Below are 15,809 nucleotides of genomic sequence, written 5' to 3'. Positions count from 1 at the left end.
GGGTCACACCCACAGTCTGCACCACATAGTTTGCCCCCGACACCGCCTTAAAGGGGCAGTCACTGATAGACCCTATCTCTTAAAGAGACAGGAAGGTCGGTTTGGCCGAAATTCTTGGAGAGCCAGGTGAGTATCCTGGCTGGCAGAGCTGTGCCCTCGGCGTTACGGTTCTTTTTTTCCCACTCCCTGTGGAGGCCCCGAAGCCTTGGAAACTTAGCACTTGAGTGAGATGTCGTGAAATAGAGGAATATAGAGAATTCCTTCGCCAAGACTCGCCGTACCCCCCCGGGGGCGGGGCTCCCCGACTCTCCGGGAGCGGGAAACGCAGGGGGCGGGGCCTGTGGGGTTGAGGGCGGAGCCTCGGACCCAGGCGCCGACCTCCTTGGAGGGTTACGGGGTAGGAGGGGCTGGGATCTTGGACCAAACGGAGCTCCGGGGACGCCCCGAGGACCCAGTCCCCTGCGGGAGGAAACGTCCCTGTAGCTTCGAGGAAGGGGCCGGGGGGTGGGAGTCCAGATCGCCCCCTCCCCTGTCCCCAGACGTGTGTAAACAACCGCACGTGGACGGGGGGGGGGGGTTCGGGGACGCGCCCGAACCTTTTCCCACCGTGGCTGCGCCCCGCGGGGCGGCGGGTGGAGCCCCGGGACGGCGGCGAGACTGGGTGACTCGACTGCATTCCTGGCCGGTGTGTCAGAGCCGCTTCTCGCAGCTTCTGCCGAGATTTCGGATCCTACTGCAGAATTGGGGTGCCCCTCCCTTTCCAGAGAGGAGGGAGGGGACCTGCCCTCTCCGCCGGGAATCTCCAGACAGTTCCCGTCCCCGTCGGCGGCAGCCGTCCCCGCGGGCTCCGGAGGACCCCGGCCGGAAGGTGCTGGGCGCCCGTCCCTGGTGCTGCTGGGACGGCTGTCCAGCCCAGATGTGGGGCTCTGGCTGGAATATTCTGTAGCGCTCAAACCTGGTTGGGGCTCAGAGAGCCGAGGAGAGACTGATGCAGTTCAGCACTTAGAAGGGGGCGTTTCCCCAGCTTCCAATCTTTTCTTTTTTTGGGGGGGGGTGTCGTGGGTCTTGAACTCGGGGCCTGGGCACTGCCCCCTGATCTCTTTTACTCAAAACTGGTGCTCTAGCGCTTGGTCGTTAGTTGAAGAGTCTCACGGACTTTTCTGCCCGGGCTGGATTTGAACCGTGATCCTCAGATCTCAGCCTCCTGAGTAGCTAGGATGACAGGCGGGAGCCACCGGCGCCCGGCTCAGCCTCCAGTTCTCTGCCCCGGTGCCCCCTCCTCCCAAGGCAATTTACTTTTGCGCAAAAGGGTCAATGCCATTACTGTACCCAGGGCTGGGCAGCCACACTGAGGCTTTCATCCCAATCCAAACTGTCCCTCCTCTCGTCCAGGAGTTAGGCTCACTGTCTAAGTGCAATTGATTACCAAGGTTAGAAAGGGTCAGCCTCCAATCTTACACCCCTTTGGTGGATGGAGCTTCACATCTTCCCTCATTAAAGGGGAAACTGAGCCTGGCGGAGAGGGGAAGGGCTCAGGTACCAGTATCCTGCAGCCCCACAAGGCGGCATCCGGCTCCTCCCGTGGGCCTCGCAGGCCGGGTCGCTCCCAGGTTCTGGGCCTCGTTCTTCCCGTCTGTGAAATGGACTTCGGGGGGAGGGTGTGTGTGTGTGTGTGTCTGAGTGAGAGATGTCGGTGCATGGGCGTGGCCCGCCCCCCTCTGGGACTACAAGTCCCAAGGTGCCCCGGGCCGCCCCGGGCCCCGCCCCCTGCGGGCCCGCCTCCCTCCAGCCCCGTCACGTCGTCTAACCTGTTCCCGGCGCCTGCCCCGCCCCGCTCGCGCCCCGCGCCCCGCAGCTGGAGCCCGAGCCGGAGCCGGAGGAAGCCCCCCCGGTGCCAGGATTTGCTCCGGACCCGTGAGTTCCACCCTCCGGGGGTCCAGCGACCCCTCCCCTCCCAAGCATCCTGACACCGCGACCCTAGGGAGGAAAGGGCGGGGACGCGGACACGGGGTCCCGGGGCAGAACTTGGGCAGAGGCAGCTTGGAAACTTGATTTTCTGAGTAGAGGGAAGAGCGGGGCGGGGGGGGGGGGGGAAGAGGAGGGGACTCGAATGCCGGAGTTCTTGGAATGAGGGACTGGGGACCCCCCCCGTACCCCGATCTCAGGGAGACGTTGGCGCTGGGATTGCAGAGGGCCTTGAGCTGGGGGGCTCTCGGGGGTCTGAGTTGCCTGGGGTGACTTTGGGGTGTCCGATCTCCGAATCTAGGGGGAAGAGATGGTGGCGGGGCTGGAGCGGGTGGTTGTGCCGCCGTCCTCCGCCTCCGCCTGGGGTGTCAGAGCCGAGGGTGGGGCGGGGACAGCAGAACTTGGGGCTTTGAGACGGAGCGGGGACACGTCCCGGGGGCCCCTCCGGAGGCTCTGCCACCAAGTTCCCCCGCTTTCCGGCTCCGGGAGGCGGGGGGGGGAGGAAGGGGGGAGAAGGGGAGGTGAGGAACCCGGACAGCTTTCCTACCTCCCCGGTGCCACTGAGCGAACCCCAACATGTCATTAACTCGGGGCGTCAGACCTGCTTAACCAGGCGCAGGCGGGGGGGGGGGAGGCGCCCCCGAGCGCCCCCTGGCGGAGGCCCGGGGGCCTCGTGTTGCCCCCACAGGGGTGGCAAATAATCTGGGGGTGTGCAGAGGTCATTCTTGAGAGCTTAAGGCAGAATTCTAGAAAGGCAAGGTTGGGACCCGGGAGGCTTGCGTGGTGGAGCACTTGTGCGTGGCACACAGAGGAGGGGGTAAACTGAGGCTGGCAGGGCCACGCAGCAGCAGCAGCAGCAGCGTTTAAGGGCCAGGTTTCGGCCTCCTAACCATCCCCTGGCCCGAAGGGAGATGGGAGTCATCCACTCCCACCACATTTCCCGAACCTCCCCCGTCCAGGCTCCTGGGCCTGACCCCGAGGTGAGAAATGTCACCTCCACGCCCATCTGTCTGACCTGAATTGTTGTGGGAGATAAGGGAGGGGTAGAGGCTAATTCTGGAGGTGTGTGTCTGTCCTTCAGGCTGGAGGAGGACAGGGGCAGGCCGGCCTCTCTCCCCCGCATCCCTCCACCCCTATGCGTCATGTGTCGGGGATTAAAAAGGGAGCGGGGACCCGAGGAGATGAGACCGGGATGTTTGTGAATGTCTGGGTGTGAAGGGCATTCAGTGACGGGCTGAGATGAAATTAAAAATAATACCCGTGACCGCCAACACAGGCCATGCCAGGGATCAGGTCTGGCAGGTAGGCAGGACTCCAACCCGCATCCCCAAAGACATCTCAGACTCCGCCCCCCCCCCCAGACCGGCCTATGAGTTCTCCCTTCAATAGAGATTGCTGACCCAGGGAAGCGACTCCTTCCTACCAGCGGGGAAACTGAGGCTGGCAAACAGACATCACCCACATCTTGGGCTTTTGCCAGCTTCTGTCTAGAATCTTCCATGGAGCTCCCTGCCCTGGTCTCCCAAGTTTTTGTTGTTGTTTTGGAGATGATTGATCACTGGCCAGAACGCAGAGATGAATGTGGGAAGGGAAGCTTTGGAGATCCAAGGAGCTAGTGATTTGAGATTCCCAGCCTCAAAACTCATGCAGAGCTGAAAGGAGCCTTTATTTGGGTGGGGGTGGAGCAGAGGGCAAAATGACCTTGAGTGGTGTACCCTCACCTTTGTGTTGTCTTAATGACCCGTGGAGGAAGGTGCGTCATTAAGAATCCTGGACGTGTGAACTTCGTTTCATGCATGTAAATTAGGTCACTCAATCCACACACCTCTGGAGGCGAAGGTACTCATTCCCCCATTGTAGTTAGGTGGAAACCGGGGTAACGAGAAACACACATAACCAGTCCAAAGCAAGAGGTTCAGCCCCGGGGCGGGGAAGTCGCCAGCTCATCCCATAGCTGTCCACACAGGGGAAATAGAGTCCCAGAGAAGGTGGGGACCTCTCCCAGCCACAGAGTAACCCACAGAGCTGCGGGAATCCAACATGGGTGTTCTCGGCCTAGCCTTAGGACTTGATCTGGTTCCTTAGGAGGAGGATGACTCCTCCAGGAAGCCCATGGGGATCCTTACCCCTCCCCCCCAGATTAGGTGAGGCAAAAGAGGGGACCCCAAGGGGGTGGACAGAAGTCAGAAGGGATCCCAGGGAAGAGGACTTGGGCTGAAGAAGCCTGGGAACCGACGCGGCCTACGCCACCCCCGATCCCCGCCCTCGCGCCCCGCCCAGGTAGGCCCGCACCTGCCCAGACCCGCCACACATTCCCTGGGCCTGAGCTCAGGGGCTGCAATCGCCCCGCCCCATCCCGCCCCGCGGGGACCCCGGCGCCCCCTGGTGGTCCCGTCGGGGTGTTATTTTTCAATTAAGATTTCAGAGTTTATGCCCAGGCTAGCCTCAGGACCTCAATCCACTTACCTATGTCTCCTACAGCCGGAATGACAGACATGGAGTGCCATACCTGCTGTTGATTGAAATTGGGGGGGGGGGTCCTCATTAACTGGCCTCAGCCTCCTGATCTTTACCTCCGCTGTAGCTGGGATTACAGGGGTGAGCCACCATGTCCAGTTTATTTTATTTTTTGGCGGTCATGGGGCTTGAACTCTAGGCCTGGGCGCTGTCCCTCAACTCTTCAGCTCAAGGCCAGCACTCTACCGCTTGAGCCACAGGGCCACTTCCAGTTTTCTAGCGGTTTATTGGAGATAAGCGTCTCAGACTTTCCTGTGTAGGCTGGCTTTGAACTGTGATCCTCACATCTCAGCCTCCGGAGTAGCTAGGATTACAGACTTGAGCCACTGGCGTCTGGCTTACCACGACCAGTTTCCGGCTTACTACGCCCAGTTTAAAGCCCTGAGTTTTAATTTCTACTTTCTTTGGTGGATTTTTGAGACAGTCTCATTATGTACACCAGGACTGGCCTTGAACTCAATCTTCCTGCCTAGGGTTTCCAAGGGCTGGGATTACAGACATGCACCACCCCACCTGGCCCTTAGCCTCCACTTTCTGAGGCTTTACTTTTCAAAAAGAATTAAACCCGGGGCTGGGAAGGTGGCTCAGGGGTAGAGTGCTTGCCTTGCATGCATGAGGCCCTGGGTTCGATTCCTCAGCACCACATAAGCAAAAAGAAAAAAAAAAGAAAAGAAAAAAAGAATTAAACCCTATGTATGTTCACAATAGTTCTATGAAGTGAGCTGCTGGACCATTCTCATTTTATAGGTTAGGAAACTGAGGTACACTGGTCAGATCTGCCAAGGGTACTGCCAAACATGACTCTCAAAAGTCTGGCTCAGGGGCTGGGAAGGTGGCTCAGTGGTAGAGCGCTTGCCTTGCATGCCAGAGGCCCTGGGTTCGATTCCTCAGCACCACAAAAGCAGAAAAAAGCCGGAAGTGGCATTGTGCCTCAAGTAGTAGAACGCTAGCCTTGAGCTGAAGAGCTGAGGGACAGTGCCTAGGCCCAGAGTTCAGGCCCACGACCGGACCCAAAAAAAACAAAACAAAAGTCTGGCTCATTCATTGAGCTACTTGCTCCCTTCTCTGAGCTTCCAGGGTGGTGGGAACTTGGGTTGGATACAAAGTGAAGAAAGGGCAGGAAAACAGACTAATACACCAACTAAATTAGAAAATTCTAGAATGTTCCAAAGATAGAATCTTGGACCCACTACCTGTAGACTCTCAAGCTGAGGAGTCCCAGAGTCTCACGCCCTTACAATTTCAGGATGGGGGCTCATTGCAATACAAGTTGAAGAGCCTCCCTCCCCCAGTAGCTAGTTTGCGTCCTTCTAATGTGGGGAAACTGAGGCCTCAGGAGTGGAGAGGACTCATCACCCAAGGTCACACACTCCCAATACACCCAAATGAGCCATCAGCCCCAACAGGTTCTGATCTTGTGGCCTCTAGACAAGAGGCCAGTATCAACACGTTCCACCCAGCCTGCTGCCCACGCTCGTACTGCCAAATCCGAGGTCGGTGTAGTCAGGAGGGTGACAGCACGAGCGGGCGTGGCGGCTGCCATGGGGACGTGGTTGGTGCTGGCTTGACTGGTTCCCCAGGAGAGGGAAGGCTCCCTCCTTCCTGCTAGGCTGGTGACCACAGCTGCTGATCCGGCCCCAGCCGCCATATTCCTCCTTCAAACCATGTGTCCCTGTGAGCCAAGCCTCCAGCCTGGTAGAGACAATGAAGAAGAAAACAAGTTAGGTCCCATCTAGGTGTGAAACTCAAGAGACTCAACTCTGGGGTTGGCAAGCCACGCCCCTTCCGGCTGGCTGAGCGAGCCACGCCCCTTTTTGCTTTTACTTTCCAAATTCTCCCTACTTGATCCGAAGAGGCCTTGGCTCTGATCCTCCTTCCTTTTCTTCTTCTTCTTCTTCTTCTTCTTCTTCTTCTTCTTCTTCTTCTCCTTCTTCTTCTTCTTCTTCTTCTTCTTCTTCTTCTTCTTCTTCTTCTTCTTCTTCTTCTTCTTCTTCTCCTTCTTCTTCTTCTTCTTCTTCTTCTTCTTCTTCTTCTTCTTCTTCTTCTTCTTCTTCTTCTTCTTCCTCTTCCTCTTCTTCCTCTTCTTCTTCCTCTTCTTCCTCTTCTTCTTCCTCTTCTTCTTCCTCTTCTTCGTCTTCTTCTTCCTCTTCTTCTTCCTCTTTCTCTTCTTCTTCTGTCGCCGAGGGGCTTGAACTCAGGGCCTGGGCACTGTCCCTCAGCTCTTCAGCTCAAGGCTAGCGCTCTACCACTTGAGCCACAGCGCTACTTCCGGCTTTTTCTGCTTATGTGGTGCTGAGGAATTGAACCCAGGGCCTCATGCTTACAAGGCAAGCACTCTACTACTGAGTCCCTTCCCAGCCCCTTCCTTTGCTTCTTGAGTAGCTGGGCCCGCAGGCATGTGCCACCATGCCAGGCACGAGTGAGATCTTGGCACAGACGTTGCTGAGCTTTAACTTTCATGCCTGTTAGAGAGGTTTTGACCATGACTGACTACAAAGCACTTAATATGGTCCTAGAAGGTAATGTCCCAGCATGCCATAGTGGTTCTTGTTTTTGTTTTTAAAATTGCATTATACTCCAAGTGAAATGCACAACTATTATGTTGTTTTTTTTTTTTTGGTCGGTCGTGGGGCTTGAACTCTGGGCCTGGGTGCTGTCCCTCAGCTCTTCAGCTCAAGGCTAGTGCTCTACCACTTGAGCCACAGCGCCACTTCCAACTATTATGTTTTAAAATGCCCTCCAGCCTTTGACAGTATCCCTTGACCCCTAGGAGGCATTCAGTGAAAGCTGAGATCTGAGGAAGGGGGTGAAGCTCTGTGGAGCCTTCTCAAAAGGGTTTGGGTCTTGTAGGTTATGTATGGACAAAAGTTTGAAGGACTTGCAATTTCCTTGAAGCAAAGCATTTCTAGGGGCAGGTAGGGGCAGTCTTGCTCCTCTCCCCCCTGCCGCGCATTTCCCACGGGTGGGGTCCAGAATCTGAGATGATCCCCCCCCCACACACCTCTCAGGCGCCCCTGCTCCGGCCTGGCACCATGGACAGCGAGGCGTTCCAGAGAGCGCGGGACCTTCTGGACCTGAACTTCCAGTGTGAGCTGGGGCAGGGGGCGGGGCCTGAGGGGCAGGGCCCTCCGGGAGGCGTGGTCCTGACCCTCACTCCTGCCCGCCCGACCAGCGCTGGCCATGAAACACATGGATCTAAAGCAGATGGAGCTGGACACGGCGGCGGCCAAGGTGGACGAACTGACCAAGCAGCTGGAGTCCCTGTGGTCAGACTCACCTGCACCTCCTGGCCCCCAGGCCGGAGTCTCCCCTAGGGTGAGCCTGATCCCCGTCCTGACCCCAGGGCCTGCTTCTCATGACTCAGGCCATCTTAGGCAGATCTGTGTCCTGTTCTTGAGGGCAGATTTGTGGGCTGCTCAAAGAGGGAATCGGTGGAGGAGGACATTTAAGAAGAAAAGTCTCCCTTACTTCTTTTTGTTTCTTTTGATAGTACTGGGTTTGAACTTAGGACCTTAAAGTGCTCTACCACTTGAGACATAACCCCCAGAGCTTTATTGTTTTATTTTTCTGAGCTTTTGCTCTGGGGAAACCTCAGAATGTCATCCTTTTTCCTGTCCCCCCCTTCCCGAATAGCTGGAATTACAGCAATGAGTTTTGTCATTGTTGTTTTGTGCCAGCGCTGGGGCTGGAATTCAGGGCCTTGCCCTCTTGCTTGGTTTTTTTCCACTCAAGGCTAGTGCTCAACGACTTGAGTCTCACCTCTACTTCCAGCTTTTCGCTGCTAATTGGAGATAAGAGTCTCACAGACTTTTTCAACATAGGCTGGCTTCAAACAGCAGTCCTCAGATTCCATCCTCCTGAGTAGCTAGGATTACAGGCCATGAGCGATGGGCTTTTTTGTTTTGTTTTGAGATAGGGTCTCCATAACATCTTTTTTGTTTGTTTTTAATCCTGCTAGCTTCCAGCTGTGGCCCTCCTATCTCTACCTCCCCAGGGGCCTTTTCCTAAGTCACCCAAAGGAGACCATGGTGACAGGCTAGCATCAACATCCTTTCACTGGGCTCACTGCCTCCCATCTTACCCTGAACCAACACCTCTGGATTGACCTTCAATAACTGCTTATGATTTCCTTCACTAATGTCCCCTTTGACCCCAACCCCCCTGCCTCCCCGCAGATGCCCCGATACAGCTCCAGCCCGGTCTCCGAGCCTTTCGGCAGCCGAGGGTCCCCCCGGAAGACAGCCACCGACAATGCAGATGCCCCGTTCGGGCGCTCCGAGAGTGCCCCGTCCCTACATCCCTACAGCCCGCTGTCCCCCAAAACCCGGCCGTCATCGCCACGCACCCCGCTGTACCTGCAGCCGGACGCCTACGGCAGCCTGGATCGCGCGCCCTCGCCGCGGTCCCGCGCCTTCGAGGGAGCGGGCAGCCCGCTTGGCCGTGCGCCCTCCCCGCGGCCTGGGTCAGGCCCCCTCCGCCAGCAAGGTCCCCCCACTCCCTTCGACTTCCTGGGCCGCGCGGGCTCTCCGCGCGGCAGCCCTCTGGCCGAGGGTCCCCAGGCTTTCTTTCCGGAGCGGGGGCCTTCCCCACGCCCCCCGGCCTCCGCCTACGACGTGCCGGCCTTCGGGAGCGCCCTGCTGGGCGCGGGCGGCAGCGCCTTCGCCCCGCCCCTGCGCGCGCAAGGTGAGCTGCACCCTGCACTTGGGCGGCGGGGTACGGGGGCGATCTGGGGGGGCCGGGGCCAGTATCTTCACGCGCAAAATGCCCTCAGATGACCTGACCTTGCGCCGGCGCACCCCAAAAGCCTGGAATGAGTCCGATCTGGACGTGGCTTACGAGAAGAAATCTTCGCAAACAGCCAGCTATGAACGTGAGTGATAAGAGAGTGGGGGACCTGGAGGGGAGACCCCCGCACCCCTCACTCCACCCCGTCCTAATGCTTCCTCCCACCCCCTACCCCGCAGGCCTGGACGTCTTCTCGCGGCCCTCCTCACCTGGCCTGCAGCTGTTGCCCTGGAGAGAGAGCAGCCTGGACGGGTTGGGGGCGGCTGGCAAGGTCAGGGGCGGGGCTTGAGCGTGGGCGGGGCCGTGCCAGCGAGGTGGGCGTGGTTCTGCCAGCGGATTGGGCCAGACACTGGGGGCGTGGTTACGCCAGTGAAGAGGGCGTGGTTTGGCGGGGCGGGGCTCTTAGAAGTCCTTCTCCGCGCGCTTTCTCTTGGATTTCTGCCCCTCCTGGACCCTCTGTCTTCATCCTCGCGTTTCCCTCACCTCTTCCCCCGCTTCTCACCTTTGCCTCTCCCTCTGTCCCACCTGAGCCTCTTCTACCTTCCCTCCTTTTTTTCTCTTCCCTAGGACAACCTTACTAGCGCCACCCTGCCCCGCAATTACAAAGTCTCCCCTCTGGCCAGCGACCGGCGCTCCGATGTAGGCAGCTACCGCCGCTCCCTGGGCTCTGCAGGGCCCTCGGGGACCCTGCCCCGCAGCTGGCAGCCCGTCAGCCGCATCCCCATGCCCCCCTCCGCCCCCCAGCCTCGCAACGCCCCGCGCCAGCGCCCCATCCCCCTCAGCATGATATTCAAGCTACAAAATGCCTTCTGGGAGCACGGGGCCAGTAGGAATGTGTTCCCTGGATCCCCTGTCTTCCCCCGAGCACCTCCTCCGAAGCTGCCTACCCAGCCCCAGCCGCCCCCACAGCCCCAAGTCCATCCCCAACCGCAGCCCCAGGTGCCACCCCAGCCTCAGCCCCCCGCCCAGCCCCCAACTACAACCCCCCAGCTTCCCCAACAGACCTGGCCCCCAGGGAATGAAGGTAAGTTGGCAAAGGGGGCACCAGAGGGCTGGATGGAGGGTGGCAGGGCAGAGTGGCTGGGGTAGCCATCACAGCCAGCCTCCTGCAGAGAGTGAGGCCAGATGAGGTGCGACAGGAGTAGGCAATAGTTAAACAGGGATTCTGCAGCTAGACTGACTGGTTCCATCCTGTGTGACCTCAGGCAGGTCACTTAGCCTCTCTGAGCCTCCATATTCTTGAGTGTAAAAGGTAAATGGTGATAGAAAGTATCATATTGGAGTATGATACTAAAACTATATCAAGCCCTGAAAGTAGAGCCTAATGCCTAGGAAGCTCTCAATGGTTATATCTTTTTTTTATTTATTTTTTATTTTTTTTGTCGGTCATGGGGCTTGAACTCTGGGCCTGGGCGCTGTCCCTCAGCTCTCCAGCTCAAGGCGAGCGCTCTACCACTTGAGCTACAGCGCCACTTCCGGTTTTCTGGTGGTTTATTGGAGATAGGAGTCTCACGGTCTTTCCTGCCCGGGCTGGCTTTGAACCGCGATCCTCAGATCTCAGCCTCCTGAGTAGCTAGGATTACAGGCGTGAGCCACCAGCGCCCGGCTCAATGGTTATATTAATTAGAATAGTTAATAAATTGTAGTGTGAAACCATTGGAGGCTTGAGTCTCTAACCATGGGCTTGCTGTGTGACTCAGGATAAATTACCTAACCTAGCTGAGCCTCTGCACCCATTTGTATGGGACAGTCATGATCATTGCCTTGAAGGATTATGAGAACCTGGGCCAAGAGTGATGAGGAGGAGGAGGAGGAAGATGATGATTACTTGCTCCTGTTTTAGAAACACTGCTGGGGGGAGGAGGGGAGATAAACCAGGCATGGTGATACATGCCTATAATCCTGGCATCAGGAAGTGGAAACAGAAAGATCACAAATTCAAGGCCATCTTGGGCTACATAATAAGATGCCTATCTCAAAAATGAATAAGGAAAGAAGAAAAAAAAAACAGCATGTAAAGCACCAAGTACATCCTAAGTGCTCAGTACATGGTTGTTATCCTAACTGTATATTATTCACAGCCAAGGGAAAGTGAAGTCTAGAGAGGGCAAGGAATGCCCCTGAGGTCGCACAGCAGCAATACTGGTTGTAGGCCCTGAAAGTTTTGCAGAGTCCTGGGGGACTTCTGGAGGGTTCATTTTCTGATGGTGCTCTTGCTCCTGCTAGGCCTCCTCAAGCCCCCCACGGAGCTCGAGCCTGAGCCGGAGCTTGAGGGTCTGCTGCCACCCGTGCTGGAGGCTGGAGATGGAGAGGAAGGCACTGTGACTCGGCCCCTCAGCCCCACAAGGCTGCAGCCAGCACTGCCACCCGAGGCACAGTCGGTACCTGAGCTGGAGGAGGTGGCGCGTGTCCTGGCTGAGATTCCTCGGCCGCTCAAGCGCAGGGGCTCCATGGAGCAGAGCCCCGCTGTGGCCCTGCCCCCCACCCACAAGAAGCAGTATCAGCAGATCATCAACCGTCTCTTCCACCGGCACAGTGGGCCAGGGCCTGGGGGCCCAGAGCCAGAGCTGACCCCCATCACAGAGGGATCTGAAGGCAGGGCAGGGCCCCCTGCTCCTGCTCCACCAGCTCCCATCCCACCCCCAGCCCCACCCCAGAGCAGCCCACCAGAGCAGCCACCAAGCATGGTACGTAATAGGAATAAAGACGTGTTCTAACATCTAGCTATAGCAAAGAAACCTCCAGTGTACAACTAATTACACTCCCTGAACTGTTTTTCTTTGAGTAACAGCCAGAGGTGCTGGAAGACAGCCTAAGGACAGCCCAAAGCAGCCCTTGTGGTCTAATATGCCCCCTCCCCAGGCAGGAAAATATGCTGGGCACTGGTGGCTCATGCCTGTAATCCTAGCTACTCAGAAGGCTGAGATCTGAGGATTGTGGTTGGAAGCCAGCCCAGGCAGGAAAGTCCATGAGACCCTGTGATTCAAGTGGTAGAGTGCTAGCCTTGAGTGGAAAGAGCTCAGGGACAAACGCCATAGGGTCTGAGTTCCAACCCCAGTACTAGCGCAGAGAGTGATGCGATTCCTTCTTTTTGGGGGGTGGGGGGTGGGGGGTAATTCTGGGACTTCTATTTGCTAGGCAAGTGCTCTACCACCTGGGCCACATGCCTGGCCTGCCGATTCCCTTTCAAGCATGAGCTTGCAGTACTGGTAGACCCTCGTAGTGGCTGGAGTCAGTCTCCCAACTTGCCTCCCCCCCCACCCCGCAGGAGATGCGCTCCGTGCTGCGGAAGGTGGGGTCCCCACGCAAGGCCCGGCGCGCTCGCCTCAACCCACTGGTGCTGCTGCTGGACGCAGCGCTGACCGGGGAGCTGGACGTGGTGCAGCAGGCAGTGAAGGAGGTGAGGGGGCCTTTGGAGGGGAGGGGAAGTGACAGGCGCAGGGCTGAGGCTTTGGCCAGGAGGGGAGATGACAGGTGGAGGACTGAGGCTCGATCTTTCCGGTCCTCCCAGATGAACGATCCCAGCCAGCCCAACGAGGAGGGCATCACTGCCCTGCACAATGCCATCTGCGGCGCCAACTACCCCATCGTGGACTTCCTCATCGCCGCAGGTGCCAACGTCAACTCCCCGGACAGCCACGGCTGGTGAGTGCGCATGCGCCCGGGGTGGGCGGGGCCGGTGTAGGTGGGTGGGGTGGGGCCGGGTGGGCGGGACCAGGTGCAGGTGGGCGGGGGCTGGGGAAGGTGGGCGGGGCCGAGGTCTCAGGAGTTCCTCCTTCTCCCCCCTCTCCCCCCTGCTGCCCAGGACCCCCTTGCACTGTGCGGCCTCCTGCAACGACACGGCCATCTGCACCGCGCTGGTGCAGCACGGCGCCGCCATCTTCGCCACCACGCTCAGCGACGGTGCCACCGCCATCGAGAAGTGCGACCCCTACCGCGAGGGCTATGCCGACTGCGCCACCTACCTGGCAGGTGCGCGGCTGGGCTGGGGCGCCCACCTGGCGGGCGGAAGCGGGTGGGGGCGGGACTGGACACCTGTAGATGGACACGGTGTGAGGGAGATGGTGCCGCTGGGCCCTTTCTCACCTGCCGGGTGGGAAGTCGTAGATTCCAAATGGACCATCAACCTGGTAGTACCGGGCTGGGCAGGTGGGAATGTCAGTATTGCACACAACTGGCAAGTGAGCAGGCTACGCTGCTGGGGAAGGGGCTTGTAAAAAGACCCGAGTCGTACCTCATCTCTCCAGAGGCCAGCTGCATCAATGGGGTCTCAGATGGGAGAGACAACATAGATTACACCTAGAGAATTGTGCATAGAGCCTCTTCTGCATGTGCACTGTAGATGATGATGATGATGATGATGATGATGATGATGATGATGATGATGATTGGTCATGGGGCTTGAATTTAGGGCCTGGGTGCTGTCCCTGAGCTCTTCTGCTCAAGGCTAGCCCTTAACCACTTTGAACCACAGCTCTACTTCTGGTTTTCTCTTGGTTAATTGGAGATCTAAATCTCATAGGATGGGCTGGGAAGGTGGCTCAGTGGTAGAGCGCTTGCCTTGCATGCATGAGGCCTTGGGTTCGATTCCTCAGCACCACATAAGCAAAAAAGAAAAAAGCCGGAAGTGGCTCAAGTGGTAGAGCGCTAGCCGTGAGCTGAAGAGCTGAGGGACAGCGCCCAGGCCCAGAGTCCAAGTCCCACGACCGACAAAACAAAAATCTCAGGATTTTCCTTCCCGGGCTATCTTTGAACTGCGATCCTCAGATCTCAGCCTCCTGAGTAGCTAGGATGATGGGTTTGAGCCATAATCTGTAGAAATTTAACGGGGTAAAAGTGGGGGAGCATTGACAAAAGCAAGGGCTCCTCCCCTTACTGGGCTGACATGGTCCCTGGTCCCATCCCCTGAGTGGACTTGGCCCAGTTTCTGTTCCCGGACCTCCAGGCAGGCTCTCACATCCCCGCCATGTATTTTCAGACGTGGAGCAGAACATGGGGTTGATGCACAACGGGGCTGTGTACGCCCTCTGGGACTACAGCGCCGAGTTCGGGGACGAGCTGTCCTTCCGAGAGGGCGAGTCAGTCACCGTGCTGCGGCGGGACGGGCCCGAGGAGACCGACTGGTGGTGGGCAGCGCTGCACGGCCAGGAGGGCTACGTGCCCAGGAACTACTTCGGGGTGAGCTTGGGAGGAGATCTTGGCGGGGAGGAGGCTCCTGACAGCAGCTGGCTGCAGATGCCATCCAGAAACGAGGGAGGGCGGGCTGGGCATGCAGTTAGTAAAGACTTCGCCTGGCGTGTCCGACATCCTGGATTCCGCCTCAGTACTGCAAAAGAAAAAAAAAAAGAGAGGCGGGGAGGGCAGCTCATTATTGAGTGAAAGGGGTCATTGGTCGTGAGGTGGAAAGGGAACGCCCACTTCAGTGAGGGGCGGGAAATGATATTGCCTTCCTGGCTGTTGATTGGTTGATGGTCAGTCTTTCTCTAGACCGGTACTGCCTTCTTGGCCATTGACTGGTTCGTGCTAATTAGATGTGCCATTGGTCGGGGGCGTGGCCCGGGGGCGGGATTACCTGTCTGGTTGGGTGATTGAGAGGCCAGTGAGGGTCTGGGAGCTCCTGGTGTCTGAAGATCGGCTTCCCCCAGCTCTTCCCCAGGGTGAAGCCCCAGAGGAATAAAGTCTAACGGGACAGAAGGACGTTTCCCGTGGAGACAAGCTAGCCGGACTGCCTTTGCTCCTGACCTCTCGCCCCTGCAATTACTGCCGCGTGCACCTGTACCCCTAGCCCCGCAGGGGTTCGGTCCTGACCTCCAGTTCTACCAGAAGCACCGGGAGAAGGAGAACCCCAGCCCTAACTTTAGGAACCTGCCTCATCCCGAGGAGGTGCAGGGGGCGGGGCTGCGAACCCCGCCCACATTTGCCAAATTAGATCCTGTCCATAAGTGCCTCTTACAGCTACTGCGTGTGGCCTCCCACCTCCCCGCTGAGCGTGGGAATGGGACCAGCCACCTGATTTCCCTGGGAGTCCCCACGACCATCCCATCTCCACCAGCATGGTCTCTGTGAGGACTGGGGTGAGGCCAACTATCCCCACCCCACATCTCCCCAGTTAAGTGCCATTATGAAATGCTGGCTTTTGAACAACGTGAGGATTTTTTTTCTTTATATAAATAAAGGTAGTTTGCACAGAAACTGACTTCTCGTTTTGATTCTGTTCTAACTGTACAAATGTTCAGCATTAGCAAACCATTCCTTTTTTTCATTCTTGATTTTTGGAAGTCATGGGGATGGGATCCACTGAGATACAGCCTCAGACCTTAGCAAACCAGTCTTTATTATTATTGCTATTATTATTTATTTTTTGCAGGTACTGGGGCTTGAAGTCAGGACCTGAGTACAGTCCTTTCATTTTTTGGCTCAAGGCTGGAGCTCTATCACTTGAGCCACAGCTCCATTTCCTGCTTTTTGATGGTTAATTGGAGATAAAAGTATCACAGACTTTACTGCCATTAATTGGTTTGAACCAAGCTCCTCAGATCTTC

At 57.4% G+C, this 15,809-nt stretch overlaps 1 protein-coding gene across 3 annotated transcripts; it reads left to right on the top strand.

Moving 5' to 3' along the window:
• Positions 1-107: 107 nt before the first annotated feature.
• On the top strand, positions 108-15,453 carry LOC138813991 (relA-associated inhibitor-like). Of its 3 annotated transcripts, none has more exons than XM_070002686.1 (13): positions 108-126; positions 7,491-7,569; positions 7,655-7,797; positions 8,658-9,165; positions 9,254-9,352; positions 9,447-9,538; positions 9,835-10,291; positions 11,494-11,954; positions 12,536-12,667; positions 12,779-12,912; positions 13,073-13,239; positions 14,246-14,445; positions 14,913-15,453. In XM_070002686.1, the coding sequence occupies exons 2-13, from the start codon at positions 7,515-7,517 to the stop codon at positions 14,949-14,951; spliced, it is 2,487 nt and encodes an 828-aa protein (XP_069858787.1). In that variant the 5' UTR covers positions 108-126; positions 7,491-7,514; the 3' UTR covers positions 14,952-15,453. The 3 variants fall into 3 exon arrangements, with proteins under 3 accessions (XP_069858787.1, XP_069858768.1, XP_069858777.1); XM_070002667.1 differs by lacking the exon at positions 108-126 and adding an exon at positions 1,840-1,914; XM_070002676.1 differs by lacking the exon at positions 108-126 and adding an exon at positions 4,148-4,245.
• The last annotated feature ends 356 nt before the right edge of the window (positions 15,454-15,809 follow it).

This window comes from Dipodomys merriami, unplaced genomic scaffold (genome assembly GCF_024711535.1).
Source record: "Dipodomys merriami isolate MVZ:Mamm:240054 unplaced genomic scaffold, mDipMer1.0.p SCAF_106, whole genome shotgun sequence".
NCBI lineage: Eukaryota > Metazoa > Chordata > Mammalia > Rodentia > Heteromyidae > Dipodomys > Dipodomys merriami.
This window is presented reverse-complemented; position numbering and strand designations above follow the sequence as displayed.